Here is a 15,909-nt window from a genome sequence, read left to right on the forward strand (position 1 = left end):
GGAGGCCCGGCTATCTATCCCCTGTATATACAGAGAGAGGGGAGGCCCGGCTATCTATCCCCTGTATATACAGAGAGAGGGGAGGCCCGGCTATCTATCCCCTGTATATACAGAGAGAGGGGAGGCCCGGCTATCTATCCCCTGTATATACAGAGAGAGGGGAGGCCCGGCTATCTATCCCCTGTATATACAGAGAGAGGGGAGGCCCGGCTATCTATCCCCTGTATATACAGAGGGAGGGTAAGAATGGGGCTTTTTATCCCCAGTATAATGAGGATACAAACTGAGCTATATATTGCTCCGGAAGTCCCCCTCACCCGCCTGGCCTATTAATCCTTACTTAGAAAGCTGTGACACAAAGGACCCTGTAATTAACACAGCGACACATCGTGCGTCACTCACCCCCACGCGCCGCCCACTGCAGTAGGACCCGGTGTGTGTAGCAGAGCTTAGCGCAGCCGCGGGCGGGACTCATCTACGCACACAGTGTGTTTATACAAATTAATTCACATATTTACCTATATTCAATGATACAGAAAATGATTGATGCCGGCTTGGCTTGTAGTGCCCATTGCAGAATAGGAATGTGAGGTGCAAGAGCAAATTACAGTATATAAACATGTATGGGCGTATTGATTCTCATCAACATTATGTCACTCGCTGTTACATTAGTGGCTTCCCTAATAGAACCAAATAATCGGAAGATATGCCCGGAGAGTTCCATAGAATAAAGTGCCAGTTCCTATTGTGCTTCTACTAATTACTTATGGTGCATGTTGTCCAATGAGTGGGGATTAAGGAGGAAAAGTGGGGCGCACAACAGTATTACAGGTATGGGACCTGTTATCCAGAATGCCCGGGACCTGGGGTTTTGCTGATAAGAGATCTTTCTGTAATTTCGGATCTCCATACTATAAAACTACTAAAAAAACATTTTAATATTAAATAAACCCAATAGGGCTGTTCTGCCCCAATAAGGGGTAATTATATCTTAGTTGGGATCAAGTACAGGTACTGTTTTATTATTACAGAGAAAAGGGAATTATTTAACCATTAAATAAACTCAATAGGGCTGTTCTGCCCCCAATAAGGGGTAATTATATCTTAGTTGGATCAAGTACAGGTACTGTTTTATTATTACAGAGAAAAGGGAATCATTTAACCATTAAATAAACCCAATAGGGCTGTTCTGCCCCAATAAGGGGTAATTATATCTTAGTTGGGATCAAGTACAGGTACTGTTTTATTATTACAGAGAAAAGGGAATCATTTAACCATGAAATAAACCCAATAGGACTGTTCTGCCCCAATAAGGGGTAATTATATCTTAGTTGGGATCAAGTACAGGTACTGTTTTATTATTACAGAGAAAAGGGAATAATTTAACCATGAAATAAACCCAATAGGGCTGTTCTGCCCCCAATAAGGGGTAATTATATCTTAGTTGGGATCAAGTACAGGTACTGTTTTATTATTACAGAGAAAAGGGAATCATTTAACCATGAAATAAACCCAATAGGGCTGTTCTGCCCCAATAAGGGGTAATTATATCTTAGTTGGGATCAAGTACAGGTACTGTTTTATTATTACAGAGAAAAGGGAATCATTTAACCATTAAATAAACCCAATAGGGCTGTTCTGCCCCCAATAAGGGGTAATTATATCTTAGTTGGGATCAAGTACAGGTACTGTTTTATTATTACAGAGAAATTTAAAAATTTGAATTATTTGATTAAAATGGAGGCTATGGGAGATGGCCCATAGAATAATTCAGAGCTTTCTGGATAACGCGTTTCTGGATAACGGATCCTATACTTGTATTTGAATCATTTAGTGACATCATAACTAAGATTATGACACCATTCTTTACAGGAAGTTATCACACTAATAATATTAATTGTAATTCACGTACAGCTGGAGAAATGCAGGTTGGCTCTCCCAGGCCACTTCCACTGTCCCGCCTCCCATCCAAACCTCACTAGACCCATTTTAGATTCCGCCCCACCCCTTTCTTCCTTTACCCTCCACCCGTCACCCACATTTCCTGCGTTTGTTGCTGTGCTCTCCCTGGCTCTGGTCTTATTGCAGGTGTGTGTTTTCAGTGGGGGCCGAGAGCGGGATATGAACATCCGCTATCACCCTTTCCGCCTCACACCTTACCTGATGAAGGTGCGAGACACAGACAATGCCGAGGGCCAGCCCTGCTGTCTTCTGATTGCAGAGAAGATCCATTCCGGATATGAGGGTAAGAGAACATGGCAGTGGGGCACGGGCCTGGGTTTGTACATGGGTAAAGCGGGCAATGCCAGTCCTTGCCAGGCTGAGGTTCCTGTTGTAGTCTGCTATATATATTATATAATAAGATATAAGCTAAATCATAACCAGTATAAGCAGAATTATTGCATCATGGGGAGAGAAACACTTCTAGTGGGATGACTGTAAGAAAGAAAGCCAAAGAGCGTCCTGATTGGTGGACCTTTACGAATAACAATAAGGATATATAATTAAAGGGGTTGTTCACCTTTTAGTAGTGATATTCTGAGACATGTTCCAACAGGGCTGCATTTTTTTTTCCATTTTTGAATGATTTAGCTTGTTGTGTAGCAGCTCTCCATTTTGGAGTTTTGAAAGGTATTGGTTGCTAGGGTCCTAGCTACCCTAGCAACCAGGCAGTGGTATGAATGAGACACAGAAGTTGGTAGTAAGTAATAAAAAATGACAATAACAATGAAATTGTAGCCTCAAAGAGCGATAGTCTATGGCCTGCTGGGGTCAGTGACCCCCATTTGGAAGCTGGAAAGGCAAATAAATAAAACAAATTGGGGGCACAGCATAGTATAGATGATTGCAAATAGGCACATTTTTATTCTGCCTCTTACCCCTCAGCCCCAAGGATCCCTCCGGATAAACGGATCTTCACTACCAGGCATACCCCGAGCTGTGTGTTCCAGGAGGTGGACGAGAGGTGAGACGTTGGTTCTGTTCCGTTGGGCAGGTTGCTCCCTGTTTGCTTGCTGCTCCCTAACCCCATGTTGTTGTTATTGCAGAGCCGTTCCCCTCCTCGGGTACCTGCCCCAGGATCTCATCGGAATGCCGGTTCTGTTATTTATTCATCCAGAGGATCGACCTCTCATGCTGGCAATTCACAAGAAAGGTAGGTTTCTGGGTTACAGCGCTGACCCAACAGAACTGAACCTCAGAGATATATCTGTGTTAATATTCTTCTTCTCTCCCTCCTCTTCCTTACTCAGTTCTTCAGCAGGCAGGGCAGCCATTCGACCACTCTCCCATACGTCTGTGTGCCCGGTCTGGCGAATACGTGACCATCGATACCAGCTGGAGCAGCTTTGTAAATCCCTGGAGCAGGAAGGTGTCGTTTATACTGGGGAGGCACAAAGTCCGCACGTGAGTGTCTCTGGTGGCAGGGTAGTGTCTCTGGGGGCAGGGTAGTGTCTCTGGGGGCAGGGTAGTGTCTCTGGGGGCAGGGTAGTGTCTCTGGGGGGAGAGTAGTGTCTCTGGGGGCAGGGTAGTGTCTCTGGGGGCAGAGTAGTGTCCTCTGGGGGCAGGGTAGTGTCTCTGGGAGCAGGGTAGTGTCTCTGGGGGCAGGGTAGTGTCTCTGGGGGCAGAGTAGTGTCTCTGGGGGCAGGGTAGTGTCTCTGGGGGCAGGGTAGTGTCTCTGGGGGCAGGGTAGTGTCTCTGGGGGCAGAGTAGTGTCTCTGGGGGCAGGGTAGTGTCTCTGGGGGGAGAGTAGTGTCTCTGGGGGCAGGGTAGTGTCTCTGGGGGCAGGGTAGTGTCTCTGGGGGCAGAGTAGTGTCTCTGGGGGCAGGGTAGTGTCTCTGGGAGCAGGGTAGTGTCTCTGGGGGCAGGGTAGTGTCTCTGGGGGCAGAGTAGTGTCTCTGGGGGCAGGGTAGTGTCTCTGGGAGCAGGGTAGTGTCTCTGGGGGCAGGGTAGTGTCTCTGGGGGCAGAGTAGTGTCTCTGGGGCAGGGTAGTGTCTCTGGGGGCAGGGTAGTGTCTCTGGGGGCAGAGTAGTGTCTCTGGGGCAGAGTAGTGTCTCTGGGGGCAGGGTAGTGTCTCTGGGGGCAGAGTAGTGTCTCTGGGGGCAGGGTAGTGTCTCTGGGGGCAGGGTAGTGTCTCTGGGGGCAGGGTAGTGTCTCTGGGGGCAGAGTAGTGTCTCTGGGGGCAGGGTAGTGTCTCTGGGAGCAGGGTAGTGTCTCTGGGAGCAGGGTAGTGTCTCTGGGGGCAGGGTAGTGTCTCGGGTATCATGTTAGTGTCTCTGGGGGCAGAGTAGTGTCTCTGAGGGCAGAGTAGTGTCTCTGGGGGCAGGGTAGTGTCTCTGGGGGCAGGGTAGTGTCTCTGGGGGCAGAGTAGTGTCTCTGGGGGCAGGGTAGTGTCCTCTGGGAGCAGGGTAGTGTCTCTGGGGGCAGGGTAGTGTCTCGGGTATCATGTTAGTGTCTCTGGGGGCAGAGTAGTGTCTCTGAGGGCAGAGTAGTGTCTCTGGGGGCAGGGTAGTGTCTCTGGGGGCAGGGTAGTGTCTCTGGGGGCAGGGTAGTGTCTCTGGGGGCAGGGTAGTGTCTCTGGGGGCAGGGGTAGTGTCTCTGGGAGCAGGGTAGTGTCTCTGGGGGCAGGGTAGTGTCTCTGGGGGCAGAGTAGTGTCTCTGGGGGCAGAGTAGTGTCTCTGGGGGCAGGGCAATATCATGTTCATGATACCCTCCCAGTGCACCTCTCTCACACTCACAGGCCACACCCCTCAGCGCCGGGGGGCATGAGTCGGGTTATATGGAGCACATCACACTTTATGTTTGTATCCAACACTTTGACAAATTCTCATGTTTCCCGTCTCTCCGTCATTCCCAGGAGTCCTCTCAGTGAAGATGTATTTACTGCCCCAAAGGGGGCAGAGCTTAAGCCTCTGGACTTTGATACTCAGGAGCTGTCAGAGCAGATCCATCGGATACTTTTACAGGTATTTATCAGTCTACCCCCCCCCCCCCCCACAATGCTGGCAGGCTTGTACCTTTAATATATACACATGGATACCCACTAATCCTCTCTATCCCCTTCCAGCCGGTGCACAGTACAGCCGGGGGCAATGGCAGCGGGGGCAGTAACATTTCCCAGGAGCCATTTCACTGCAATGCCTCTTCTAGTGACAGCAATGCCATGGTGACCGAGGAAGGCGCAGACCGCAAACCTGTGAGTTATAGAGCTGGGCCCGATGCTATCCAGTCTGGGTTCTGTCACACTTTACTGCTGCGCTGCAAGTTGGAGTGAAATCCCCCCCCCCTCACCCCCAGCAGCCGATCAGCAGAACAATGGGAAGGGAGCAAGATAGCAGCTCCCAGTAGGTATCAGAATAGCACTCAATAGTAAGAAATCCAAGTCCGGCTTGGGACTCCTCCAGTTACATGGGAGTAGGAGAAACAATAGGTTAGCTGAAAGCAGTTCTAATGTGTAGCGCTGGCTGAAAGCTCAGACTCAGGCACACTTTACTGCTGCGCTGCAAGTTGGAGTGATATCCCCCCCCTCCCCCCCAGCAGCCGATCAACAGAACAATGGGAAGGGAGCAAGATAGCAGCTCCCAGTAGGTATCAGAATAGCACTCAATAGTAAGAAATCCAAGTCCGGCTTGGGACTCCTCCAGTTACATGGGAGTAGGAGAAACAATAGGTTAGCTGAAAGCAGTTCTAATGTGTAGCGCTGGCTGAAAGCTCAGACTCAGGCACACTTTACTGCTGCGCTGCAAGTTGGAGTGATATCCCCCCCAGCAGCCGATCAACAGAACAATGGGAAGGGAGCAAGATAGCAGCTCCCAGTAGGTATCAGAATAGCACTCAATAGTAAGAAATCCAAGTCCGGCTTGGGACTCCTCCACTTACATGGGAGTAGGAGAAACAATAGGTTAGCTGAAAGCAGTTCTAATGTGTAGCGCTGGCTGAAAGCTCAGACTCAGGCACACTTTACTGCTGCGCTGCAAGTTGGAGTGATATCCCCCCCTCCCCCCCAGCAGCCGATCAACAGAACAATGGGAAGGGAGCAAGATAGCAGCTCCCAGTAGGTATCAGAATAGCACTCAATAGTAAGAAATCCAAGTCCGGCTTGGGACTCCTCCAGTTACATGGGAGTAGGAGAAACAATAGGTTAGCTGAAAGCAGTTCTAATGTGTAGTGCTGGCTCCTTCTGAAAGCTCGGCATAAGTCCACATACAATTGTACATGTGACTGTTCTTGTGTTGTGTAGACTGACAGTCTTTGGGTGTTGCAAGTACGGCCTGTAAGTCTGTCTATCTCAGGGTGAGTGACCGTTTATCCCTTTTCCCAACAGATGACATTCCAAGAGTTCTGTCAGAACGTGAATATGGTGAAGAACCAGGGGCAGCAGGTGTTTCTGGGATCCCGCAGTATGCGCACACCGCAGAGGGGGCCGTTCCAAGGTATCAGCATTATTGGTTTAGTAGGTTCCGTGCCCCACATACAGAATCCTGGGGACTGGCCTTTAGCTCTGTCCCAAACTGTCACTTGCCCCCTCAGAGAGAGACTGATATAATAATATAATAATAATATATATACATATACTGTAATATTTTCTTAATATTTATTTTTTTTCTTCATATAGCTCTACCGCCCCCTAGGCCTGTTGCCCCACAAGGCACTGACAGTACCCCATCAGAGCCTCTGCCTCCCAGAATCCCCTGCCTTGGAGATGAGCTTGGGCGGAAAGAGAGCACCAACTATTCCTATCAACAGATCAACTGTCTGGACAGCATAGTCCGGTGAGAGTGCATTTCCTGTCTCTGGCATCACGTGACGTCTCTATTCCGTATTCCTCCCTATGTCTCTTGGCACCATGTGGCGTCTCTATTCCGTATTCCTCCCTATGTCTCTTGGCACCATGTAGCGTCTCTATTCCGTATTCCTCCCTATGTCTCTTGGCACCATGTGGCGTCTCTATTCCATATTCCTCCCTATGTCTCTTGGCATCATGTAGCGTCTCTATTCCGTATTCCTCCCTATGTCTCTTGGCACCATGTGGCGTCTCTATTCCGTATTCCTCCCTATGTCTCTTGGCATCATGTGACTTCTCTATCACATATTCCTCCCTATGTCTCTTGGCATCATGTGACTTCTCTATCACATATTCCTCCCTATGTTTCTTGACATCATGTGACTTCTCTATCCCATATTCCTCCCTATGTCTCTTGGCATCATGTGACGTCTCTATCACCTATTCCTCCCTATGTCTCTTGGCATCATGTGACGTCTCTATCCCATATTCCTCCCTATGTCTCTTGGCATCATGTGACGTCTCTATCACCTATTCCTCCCTATGTCTCTTGGCATCATGTGACGTCTCTATCCCATATTCCTCCCTATGTCTCTTGGCATCATGTGACGTCTCTATCCCATATTCCTCCCTATGTCTCTTGGCATCATGTGACGTCTCTATCACATATTTCTCCCCATGTCTCTTGGCATCACGTGACGTCTCTATCCCGTATTCCTCCCTATGTCTCTTGGCATCATGTGACGTCTCTATCCCATATTCCTCCCTATGTCTCTTGGCATCATGTGACGTCTCTATCCCATATTCCTCCCTATGTCTCTTGGCATCACGTGACGTCTCTATCCCATATTCCTCCCTATGTCTCTTGGCATCATGTGACGTCTCTATCCCATATTCCTCCCTATGTCTCTTGGCATCATGTGACGTCTCTATCACATATTTCTCCCCATGTCTCTTGGCATCACGTGACGTCTCTATCCCATATTCCTCCCTATGTCTCTTGGCATCATGTGACGTCTCTATCCCATATTCCTCCCTATGTCTCTTGGCATCATGTGACGTCTCTATCACATATTTCTCCCCATGTCTCTTGGCATCACGTGACGTCTCTATCCCGTATTCCTCCCTATGTCTCTTGGCATCATGTGACGTCTCTATCCCATATTCCTCCCTATGTCTCTTGGCATCATGTGACGTCTCTATCCCATATTCCTCCCTATGTCTCTTGGCATCACGTGACGTCTCTATCCCATATTCCTCCCTATGTCTCTTGGCATCATGTGACGTCTCTATCCCATATTCCTCCCTATGTCTCTTGGCATCATGTGACGTCTCTATCACATATTTCTCCCCATGTCTCTTGGCATCACGTGACGTCTCTATCCCATATTCCTCCCTATGTCTCTTGGCATCATGTGACGTCTCTATCCCATATTCCTCCCTATGTCTCTTGGCATCATGTGACGTCTCTATCCCATATTCCTCCCTATGTCTCTTGGCACCATGTGACTTCTCTATTCCATATTCCTCCCTATGTCTCTTGGCATCATGTGATGTCTCTATTCCATATTCCTCCCTATGTCTCTTGGCATCATGTGATGTCTCTATTCCATATTCCTCCCTATGTATCTTGGCATCATGTGACGTCTCTATTCCATATTCCTCCCTATGTCTCTTGGCACCATGTGACGTCTCTATCCCATATTCCTCCCTATGTCTCTTGGCACCATGTGACTTCTCTATCCCATATTCCTCCCTATGTCTCTTGGCACCATGTGACGTCTCTATCCCATATTCCTCCCTATGTCTCTTGGCACCATGTGACTTCTCTATCCCATATTCCTCCCTATGTCTCTTGGCACCATGTGACGTCTCTATTCCATATTCTGCCCCCCCACCCCATCTCCATCCTGTGTTTTTCTGATTTCCTGTCTGTCCCATTCTCCCAGGTACCTAGAGAGCTGCAATCTCCCCAGCACAGTGAAGCGTAAGTGCGGCTCTTCTTCTTACACTTCGTCCACCTCGGAGGAGGAGAAGCAGAGGACGGGGGAGATGGATAAGGAAGGTGAGGAGGAGGAGGATGGCTAAGGAGCCCATAACACTTCTCTCTCCAACTTTATACCCAGTAATGGATATTCTCTCTTTTACCCCTATATAGACACTACTGGGGGCAGAGTTCATCAGCAGGAATTACCTCCCCCACCTACCCCCACTGCTGTTGGTGCTGCCCCACTTGCCCCTTTGCCCCCGCTACCCCCCAGTAAGGCCGAGAGTGTGGTGTCCATCACCAGCCAGGGCAGCTTCAGCAGCACCATCGTCCATGTTGGGGACAAGAAGCCCCCTGACTCAGGTAAGTAACTTGCACCTCAGATCATGTGACTGGGTAGGGCTTTACTTGGGGTTGGATTGGGTAAGTTGCCCCCCAGTCCCTCTCCTGCCTTCCTGTTCTCTCTGCCCACTCAGCTTGTTCTTTTCACAGAGATGGTCCTAATGGAGGATTCCCCGTGCCCTGCAGCTCCGGCCCCCCCTCCTCGCCCGTTGGGTCTGACCAAGGAGGTTCTCTCAGCGCACACTCAGAGGGAGGAGCAAGCCTTCCTCACACGAGTACACAACCTCAGCCAGCTCCGAGTGTTTGATCCGCCCCCCGCCGGGGCCTGGGAGGAGCACAACCAGCGTCCTCACCGAGGTGAGTCCAAATACCCCCCCCCCCCCCACTGCTTTCCCATAAACACCTCCTCTCTACGTACTCTATAGAATCCTTACTGCTCCTCTCTGTGTACTCTATAGAATCCTTACTACTCCTCTCTACGTACTCTATAGGATCCTTACTACTCCTCTCTGTGTACTCTATAGAATCCTTACTACTCCTCTCTATGTACTCTATAGGATCCTTACTACTCCTCTCTACGTACTCTATAGAATCCTTACTACTCCTCTCTACGTACTCTATAGAATCCTTACTACTCCTCTCTATGTACTCTATAGAATCCTTACTATTCCTCTCTATTTACTCTATAGAATCCTTACTATTCCTCTCTATGTACTCTATAGAATCCTTACTACTCCTCTCTATGTACTCTATAGAATCCTTACTATTCCTCTCTCTGTACTCTATAGAATCCTTACTACTCCTCTCTATTTACTCTATAGAATCCTTACTATTCCTCTCTATGTACTATATAGAATGCTTACTACTCCTCTCTACGTACTCTATAGAATCCTTACTATTCCTCTCTACGTACTCTATAGAATCCTTACTACTCCTCTCTACGTACTCTATAGAATCCTTACTACTCCTCTCTACGTACTCTATAGAATCCTTACTACTCCTCTCTATGTACTCTATAGAATCCTTACTACTCCTCTCTACGTACTCTATAGAATCTTTACTCCTCTCTACGTACTCTATAGAATCCTTACTACTCCTCTCTACGTACTCTATAGAATCCTTACTACTCCTCTCTATGTACTCTATAGAATCCTTACTACTCCTCTCTATGTACTCTATAGAATCCTTACTACTCCTCTCTACGTACTCTATAGAATCCTTACTACTCCTCTCTACGTACTCTATAGAATCCTTACTACTCCTCTCTATGTACTCTATAGAATCCTTACTACTCCTCTCTACGTACTCTATAGAATCCTTACTACTCCTCTCTACGTACTCTATAGAATCCTTACTACTCCTCTCTACGTACTCTATAGAATCCTTACTACTCCTCTCTACGTACTCTATAGAATCCTTACTACTCCTCTCTACGTACTCTATAGAATCCTTACTACTCCTCTCTACGTACTCTATAGAATCCTTACTACTCCTCTCTACGTACTCTATAGAATCCTTACTACTCCTCTCTACGTACTGTATAGAATCCTTACTACTCCTCTCTATGTACTCTATAGAATCCTTACTACTCCTCTCTACGTACTCTATAGAATCCTTACTACTCCTCTCTATGTACTCTATAGAATCCTTACTACTCCTCTCTACGTACTCTATAGAAACCTTACTACTCCTCACTATGTACCCTATAGAATCCTTACTTCTCTCTGTATCTCTATGTACCCATTGCCTTTCCCCCTGTACCAGTAGCCATTCCTGCTGTGTAAGTGCCCGGGTACCTATAGTACTACCCCCACTCTTGCCTTTCTGTAAGAACAGTAGACGTGACAGCGGTTTTTCCTCTCTGTAGGTGCAAAGCCTCCGCGTGCCCCCCAGCACCACCATGCCGCCTCCAGCAATCCTCTGTCGCCATCCAAGGGAGAATCACGCGCAGGGGGTGGCCGGGGCAAGAGTGGCAAATCAAAAGCCAAGCGCCCTAAGCAAGGCAAATCCCCCTCCTCCAGCTCCATGCAAACGCACAACCTCCTAGATGCCAACCTTCTACCTCCCCCTCCTCCCGTTATTCCTGGATACCCCCTGCCCATGTACCCCCCACGGGCTCCTGACCCCACCCCAGCTGTCCCCAGATACCCACTCGTCACTCCTATTGTAGCTTTAGTGCTGCCCAACTACCTCTTCCAGCCTCCTCCAGTTGCACCTCCTTTCTACCCTGGGGTTAATGGGTTTCCTCCTTTTGCCCCTTCTACTGAGACCCCGCCTGCTGCACCTGAAGCCCCTCCTCCGGCTCCTCCTCCTCCAGCTCCTGCTGCACCTTGTGCTCCACCTTCCCGCTCCTCTTCCCCTCCCCATCGCCTCTTCCCGTCTCGTTGCAGCTCCCCCCTGCAGCTTGACCTGCTGCAGATGGAGGAATTGCCTCAACCCGGGGCAGGAGGAGGGGGGGAGTGGGAGCTGGAAGAAGAAGTTAAGGGAGGTAAAGGAGGAGCAGCACCCGGGACATCTGTAGGCGGAGGCGGAACCAACACAGGAACAGGAAATGCAGAAGAGAACAGCCCGGCGGAGAACTGCATGGTGGGTACAAGCATAATATTTATTGGCTTCACTTCCTGTTCCTCCCCATTGTGCCCAAACGTGTCCCTACAACTGCCCCCCCAGTGATGTTTTGCTATTTCCCCCTGCTAGGGCGACCCCCACGAGTCCTCCTCCCACAACGACGCACTCTCCAGCTCCAGCGACCTATTAGATCTGCTCCTGCAGGAGGATTCGTGCTCCGGAACAGGGTCCGCTGCCTCCGGCTCCATGGGATCCAACGGGGGGAGCACCTCCGCCTGTGGCACAAGTGAGTCACATCATGCATTACTCCTATAGCCTCTCCTAGTCTCTCATTTAAACCACTCCCCGGTTGCTAAGGTAGTTTGAACCATAGCAACCAGATAACTGCTAACATTCCAAACCTGAGAGCCCTTCCTGAAGACAATAATGGATTCCTAGACCAATTGCAAACTCTCTCAGACTATGAATCTCTACATCATACTGAGAGTTAACTCAAAGGTTAACTTTCCCTTTACATTTTCTAGGGTGGGTGGGGCTTCGTACTAAATGTATAACTTGAAATATAACCGCCAGTCTTTCTTTCTCCAATCAGGAAGCAGCGAGAGCAGCAACACCAGCAAGTACTTCGGGAGCATCGACTCCTCGGAGGGGGACTTGCGAGGAAAGAAGTCGGAGAGGGACGAGGCGGAGAGGAAAGTGATCCGATACGTCATGCAGGACCCCCTCTGGCTCCTAATGGCCAACGCCGACCACGACGTGATGATGTCATACCAGCTCCCACCCAGGTAGGGGCGCTAGGCCGACGGTGTCTATGTGGGGTACATGCCTTTCTTGCTCCAGGGCTTCCTTCTCTCCTCGACCCCCATCACTTCTGGGACTCATCCCCTTCAACCTCCCCAACAGGGATATGGAGCGCGTCCTGCAGGAAGATAGAGAGAAGCTCAGGCAGCTCCAGAGGCACCAACCGAAATTCAGCGAGGAGCAGAAGAGGGAGTTGGGGGAGGTGCACAGCTGGGTGAGGAGAGGCCGCCTACCCCATGTCATCAACATCACCGTGAGTACGGGCCGCGGCAACGGAGGCTGCCCGATGTAGGGGGATATGTACTAATGCTTTTCCCTCCTAGCAACACCCACCTAGCAACACTCTGGGGGGCTCTGGGGGTCTGTCCTGTTACCCTTCTGTCTATTGCATGTAAAGTGTAGTTGGGGCATTGCGCCTACCCTTCTAATAGGGGCTCACCAGTGGCCAACAGGGGCGTCACCCGTTACACCAATGTAAGGGGTTGGGTTGGCAGGCAGGGCTGGGTCAGCTAGGGATTTTTTTGTAGGAGGGGCCTGGTGGGGTCTAGGTGCGCCACACCTGTCCTGCCGGCCCAGTTCGATCCTGACCAATAGTGTACCAAGACCACGCCAGGCCCCTCCTACAAAAAATTCTTTAAAGGGGCCCTGACAGCTAACACAAGCACTATGTGCATGCCCCTCGCTTCCCTCTCCCCGCCCACTAACTCTTAAAGACTGCCGGCACAGTCCGACCCTGACCAATGGCGTACCTAGACCACGCCAGGCCCCTCCTACAAAAAATTCTTTAAAGGGGCCCAGACAGCTAACACAAGCACATGTGCACGCCCCTCGCTTCCCTCTCCCCGCCCACTAACTCTTAGAGAGGAGAGTGATGGAGTGGGGGGCCTGGTTTTTCCCTGGTGTGCTGCCGGCCCAGTCCGACCCTGACCAATAGCGTACCTAGACCACGCCAGGCCCCTCCTACAAAAAAAAAATCTCCGGAGGGCCCTGGCAGCTAACACAAGCACTAAGTGCACGCCCCTCGCTTCCCTCTCCCCGCCCACTAACGCTTAGGGAGGAGAGTGACAGGATGGGGGGCCTGGTTTTTTCCTGGTGTCCTGCCGGCCCAGTCCGACCCTGACCAATAGCGTACCTAGACCACGCCAGGCCCCTCCTACAAAAAAAAAACCTCCGGAGGACCTGGGCAGCTAACACAAGCACTATGTGCACGCCCCTCGCTTCCCTCTCCCCGCCCACTAACTCTTAAAGACTGCCGGCCCAGTCCGACCCTGACCAGTAACGTACCTAGACCACGCCAGGCCCCTCCTACAAATAAATCTTCGGAGGGCCCAGGCAGCTAACACAAGCACTATGTGCACGCCCCTCACTTCCCTCTCCCCGCCCACTAACGCTTAGGGAGGAGAGTGATAGGGATGGGGGGCCTGGTTCTCCAAAGCTATAGAGAAAGCAGCCCCCCAATGTGCAAGTCCATTCTGCAGAGTGTAAACTGTATTTGTGAATAAAGTACCCCCTGTTGTAAAATATAAGGAGATTATAATACACCGAGGAGTTCCATGACCATATACCGATCAGGAGGTGACTTCTAATATCCTCATATTTCACAACAGGGGGTCCTTCATTTATTATAATAGACACGTTTTAGTGAGTCATGTTACAGAAATGACATCACTAAGCTCCGATGACATCACTAAGCACCGTTTATAAGGAAATGACCCGACTGTATATTATACATATATATATTGCATTTAGCGTTGGTTTTATATGTGCTTGTACAATAACTCCCGTTTCCCATTCCCCCCCCCACCCCCCAGTCTTGCACGGGCTGCTCCCCCGACGGCCCCCCATACGATGAGGATCTAGACTTGTCCATAATGATGGAAGAGGGAGGGGACTGTGCGGCGGTAGGAGAGGAGGGTGGCGGAGAGGCGACAAGTGGATGAAACGGCAAGTCCCAAGCTGCCTTATGTATATTTACCCATAAGCCCCCCTGTGCGGGGGGAACGGATAAACGAACTGCCGGAGTTACCCCGCCGGGGCACTGTGGGGGGCGGATGAATGTGACTACTCCAGCCCATAGGAATGCCCGCCAATAGGGACTAATGCTTGGGCTTGTCAAAATGGCTGCCCCCGGGAAGCGACTCCATCTTGTGTCTGTCAGCGTGGGACTCGCAGCCGCGCAGCTGGCAATCGGCGTAACGCGGGAATGGGAACCGAGAGGAAGACGGATTTTGTCTCTATTTTTGTAACTGTCTAATTTATGGCCTTTTGTCTGAATTCCGGGAGTGCGGCCTTTGTGCCTCGAACTCCTCTATTTATACTGTTTGTGTCAACTGTAAATAAAATAATGTTTTTTTTAATTATAGAAATGTCTCATTCTGTTCTGTTGCTAAGCAACACTGTATCCCTTATAAATTCCCTGTATAACTCAGCCTGCAGCCTTGTGCCTTTATATGGGCACAGAACCCCTCAGTGACTGCTAATATCCTTATCATTTACAGTAGGGGGTACATTATCCCTTATAATACATGAGTGATACTCAGAGTTCCCTGTATAACTCAGCCTGCAGCCTTGTGCCTTTATATGGGGGGCACAGAACCCCTCAGTGACTGCTAATATCCTTATCATTTACAGTAGGGGGTACATTATCCCTTATAATACATGAGTGATACTCAGAGTTCCCTGTATAACTCAGCCTGCAGCCTTGTGCCTTTATATGGGGGGCACAGAACCCCTCAGTGACTGCTAATATCCTTATCATTTACAGTAGGGGGTACATTATCCCTTATAATACATGAGTGATACTCAGAGTTCCCTGTATAACTCAGCCTGCAGCCTTGTGCCTTTATATGGGCACAGAACCCCTCAGTGACTGCTAATATCCTTATCATTTACAGTAGGGGGTACATTATCCCTTATAATACATGAGTGATACTCAGAGTTCCCTGTATAACTCAGCCTGCAGCCTTGTGCCTTTATATGGGCACAGAACCCCTCAGTGACTGCTAATATCCTTATCATTTACAGTAGGGGGTACATTATCCCTTATAATACAGCAGGTCTATCTATACATTTGGGTGGAGGGAAAAGCTCAGTGGGGGGAGAGCAGAGTGCGGGGGCGGCTGACAGATGCTGAAGGGCAGCCAAGCAGGAATCCAGGTGCATGCTGGGAAAGCAGTGTGGAGCGGTGACGTTGGAGGGCGAGTGCGTAACTCGGGGGGGGGGGGGGGCAGGGGGGCACAGACGGATTAAATGTGACAGATGGAAAGGCCAATGAGGGGGAAATAATAAGCCTGACACAGTAGGAAATGTACAATTTAAAGGGGAACTGTCACTAATTAACTGCAGGGGATTATTATTATTTATAACCATTTTTATTTTTTTGTTATAGTTTTCTTCTTTTTGTTATTGTGCCCCCTCAACCCAACATTAT

At 49.5% G+C, this 15,909-nt stretch overlaps 1 protein-coding gene across 3 annotated transcripts in view; it reads left to right on the forward strand.

The window, feature by feature from the left end:
• per1 (period circadian clock 1) overlaps positions 1–14,841 on the forward strand; it is a 34,028-nt gene extending 19,187 nt beyond the window's left edge. Inside the window, 16 exon segments of one of the 3 annotated variants that reach the window (NM_001197229.1) lie at positions 2,103–2,245; positions 2,887–2,965; positions 3,048–3,154; positions 3,252–3,405; positions 4,856–4,964; positions 5,066–5,194; positions 6,323–6,431; positions 6,614–6,770; positions 8,731–8,846; positions 8,940–9,131; positions 9,261–9,467; positions 10,978–11,696; positions 11,808–11,964; positions 12,271–12,463; positions 12,582–12,732; positions 14,291–14,841. In NM_001197229.1, the coding sequence (NP_001184158.1) occupies positions 2,103–2,245; positions 2,887–2,965; positions 3,048–3,154; positions 3,252–3,405; positions 4,856–4,964; positions 5,066–5,194; positions 6,323–6,431; positions 6,614–6,770; positions 8,731–8,846; positions 8,940–9,131; positions 9,261–9,467; positions 10,978–11,696; positions 11,808–11,964; positions 12,271–12,463; positions 12,582–12,732; positions 14,291–14,419 (2,851 nt within the window). In that variant the 3' untranslated portion in view covers positions 14,420–14,841. 3 annotated transcript variants of the gene reach the window in all.
• The last annotated feature ends 1,068 nt before the right edge of the window (positions 14,842–15,909 follow it).

The sequence above is a fragment of the Xenopus tropicalis genome, chromosome 3 (genome assembly GCF_000004195.4).
Source record: "Xenopus tropicalis strain Nigerian chromosome 3, UCB_Xtro_10.0, whole genome shotgun sequence".
NCBI lineage: Eukaryota > Metazoa > Chordata > Amphibia > Anura > Pipidae > Xenopus > Xenopus tropicalis.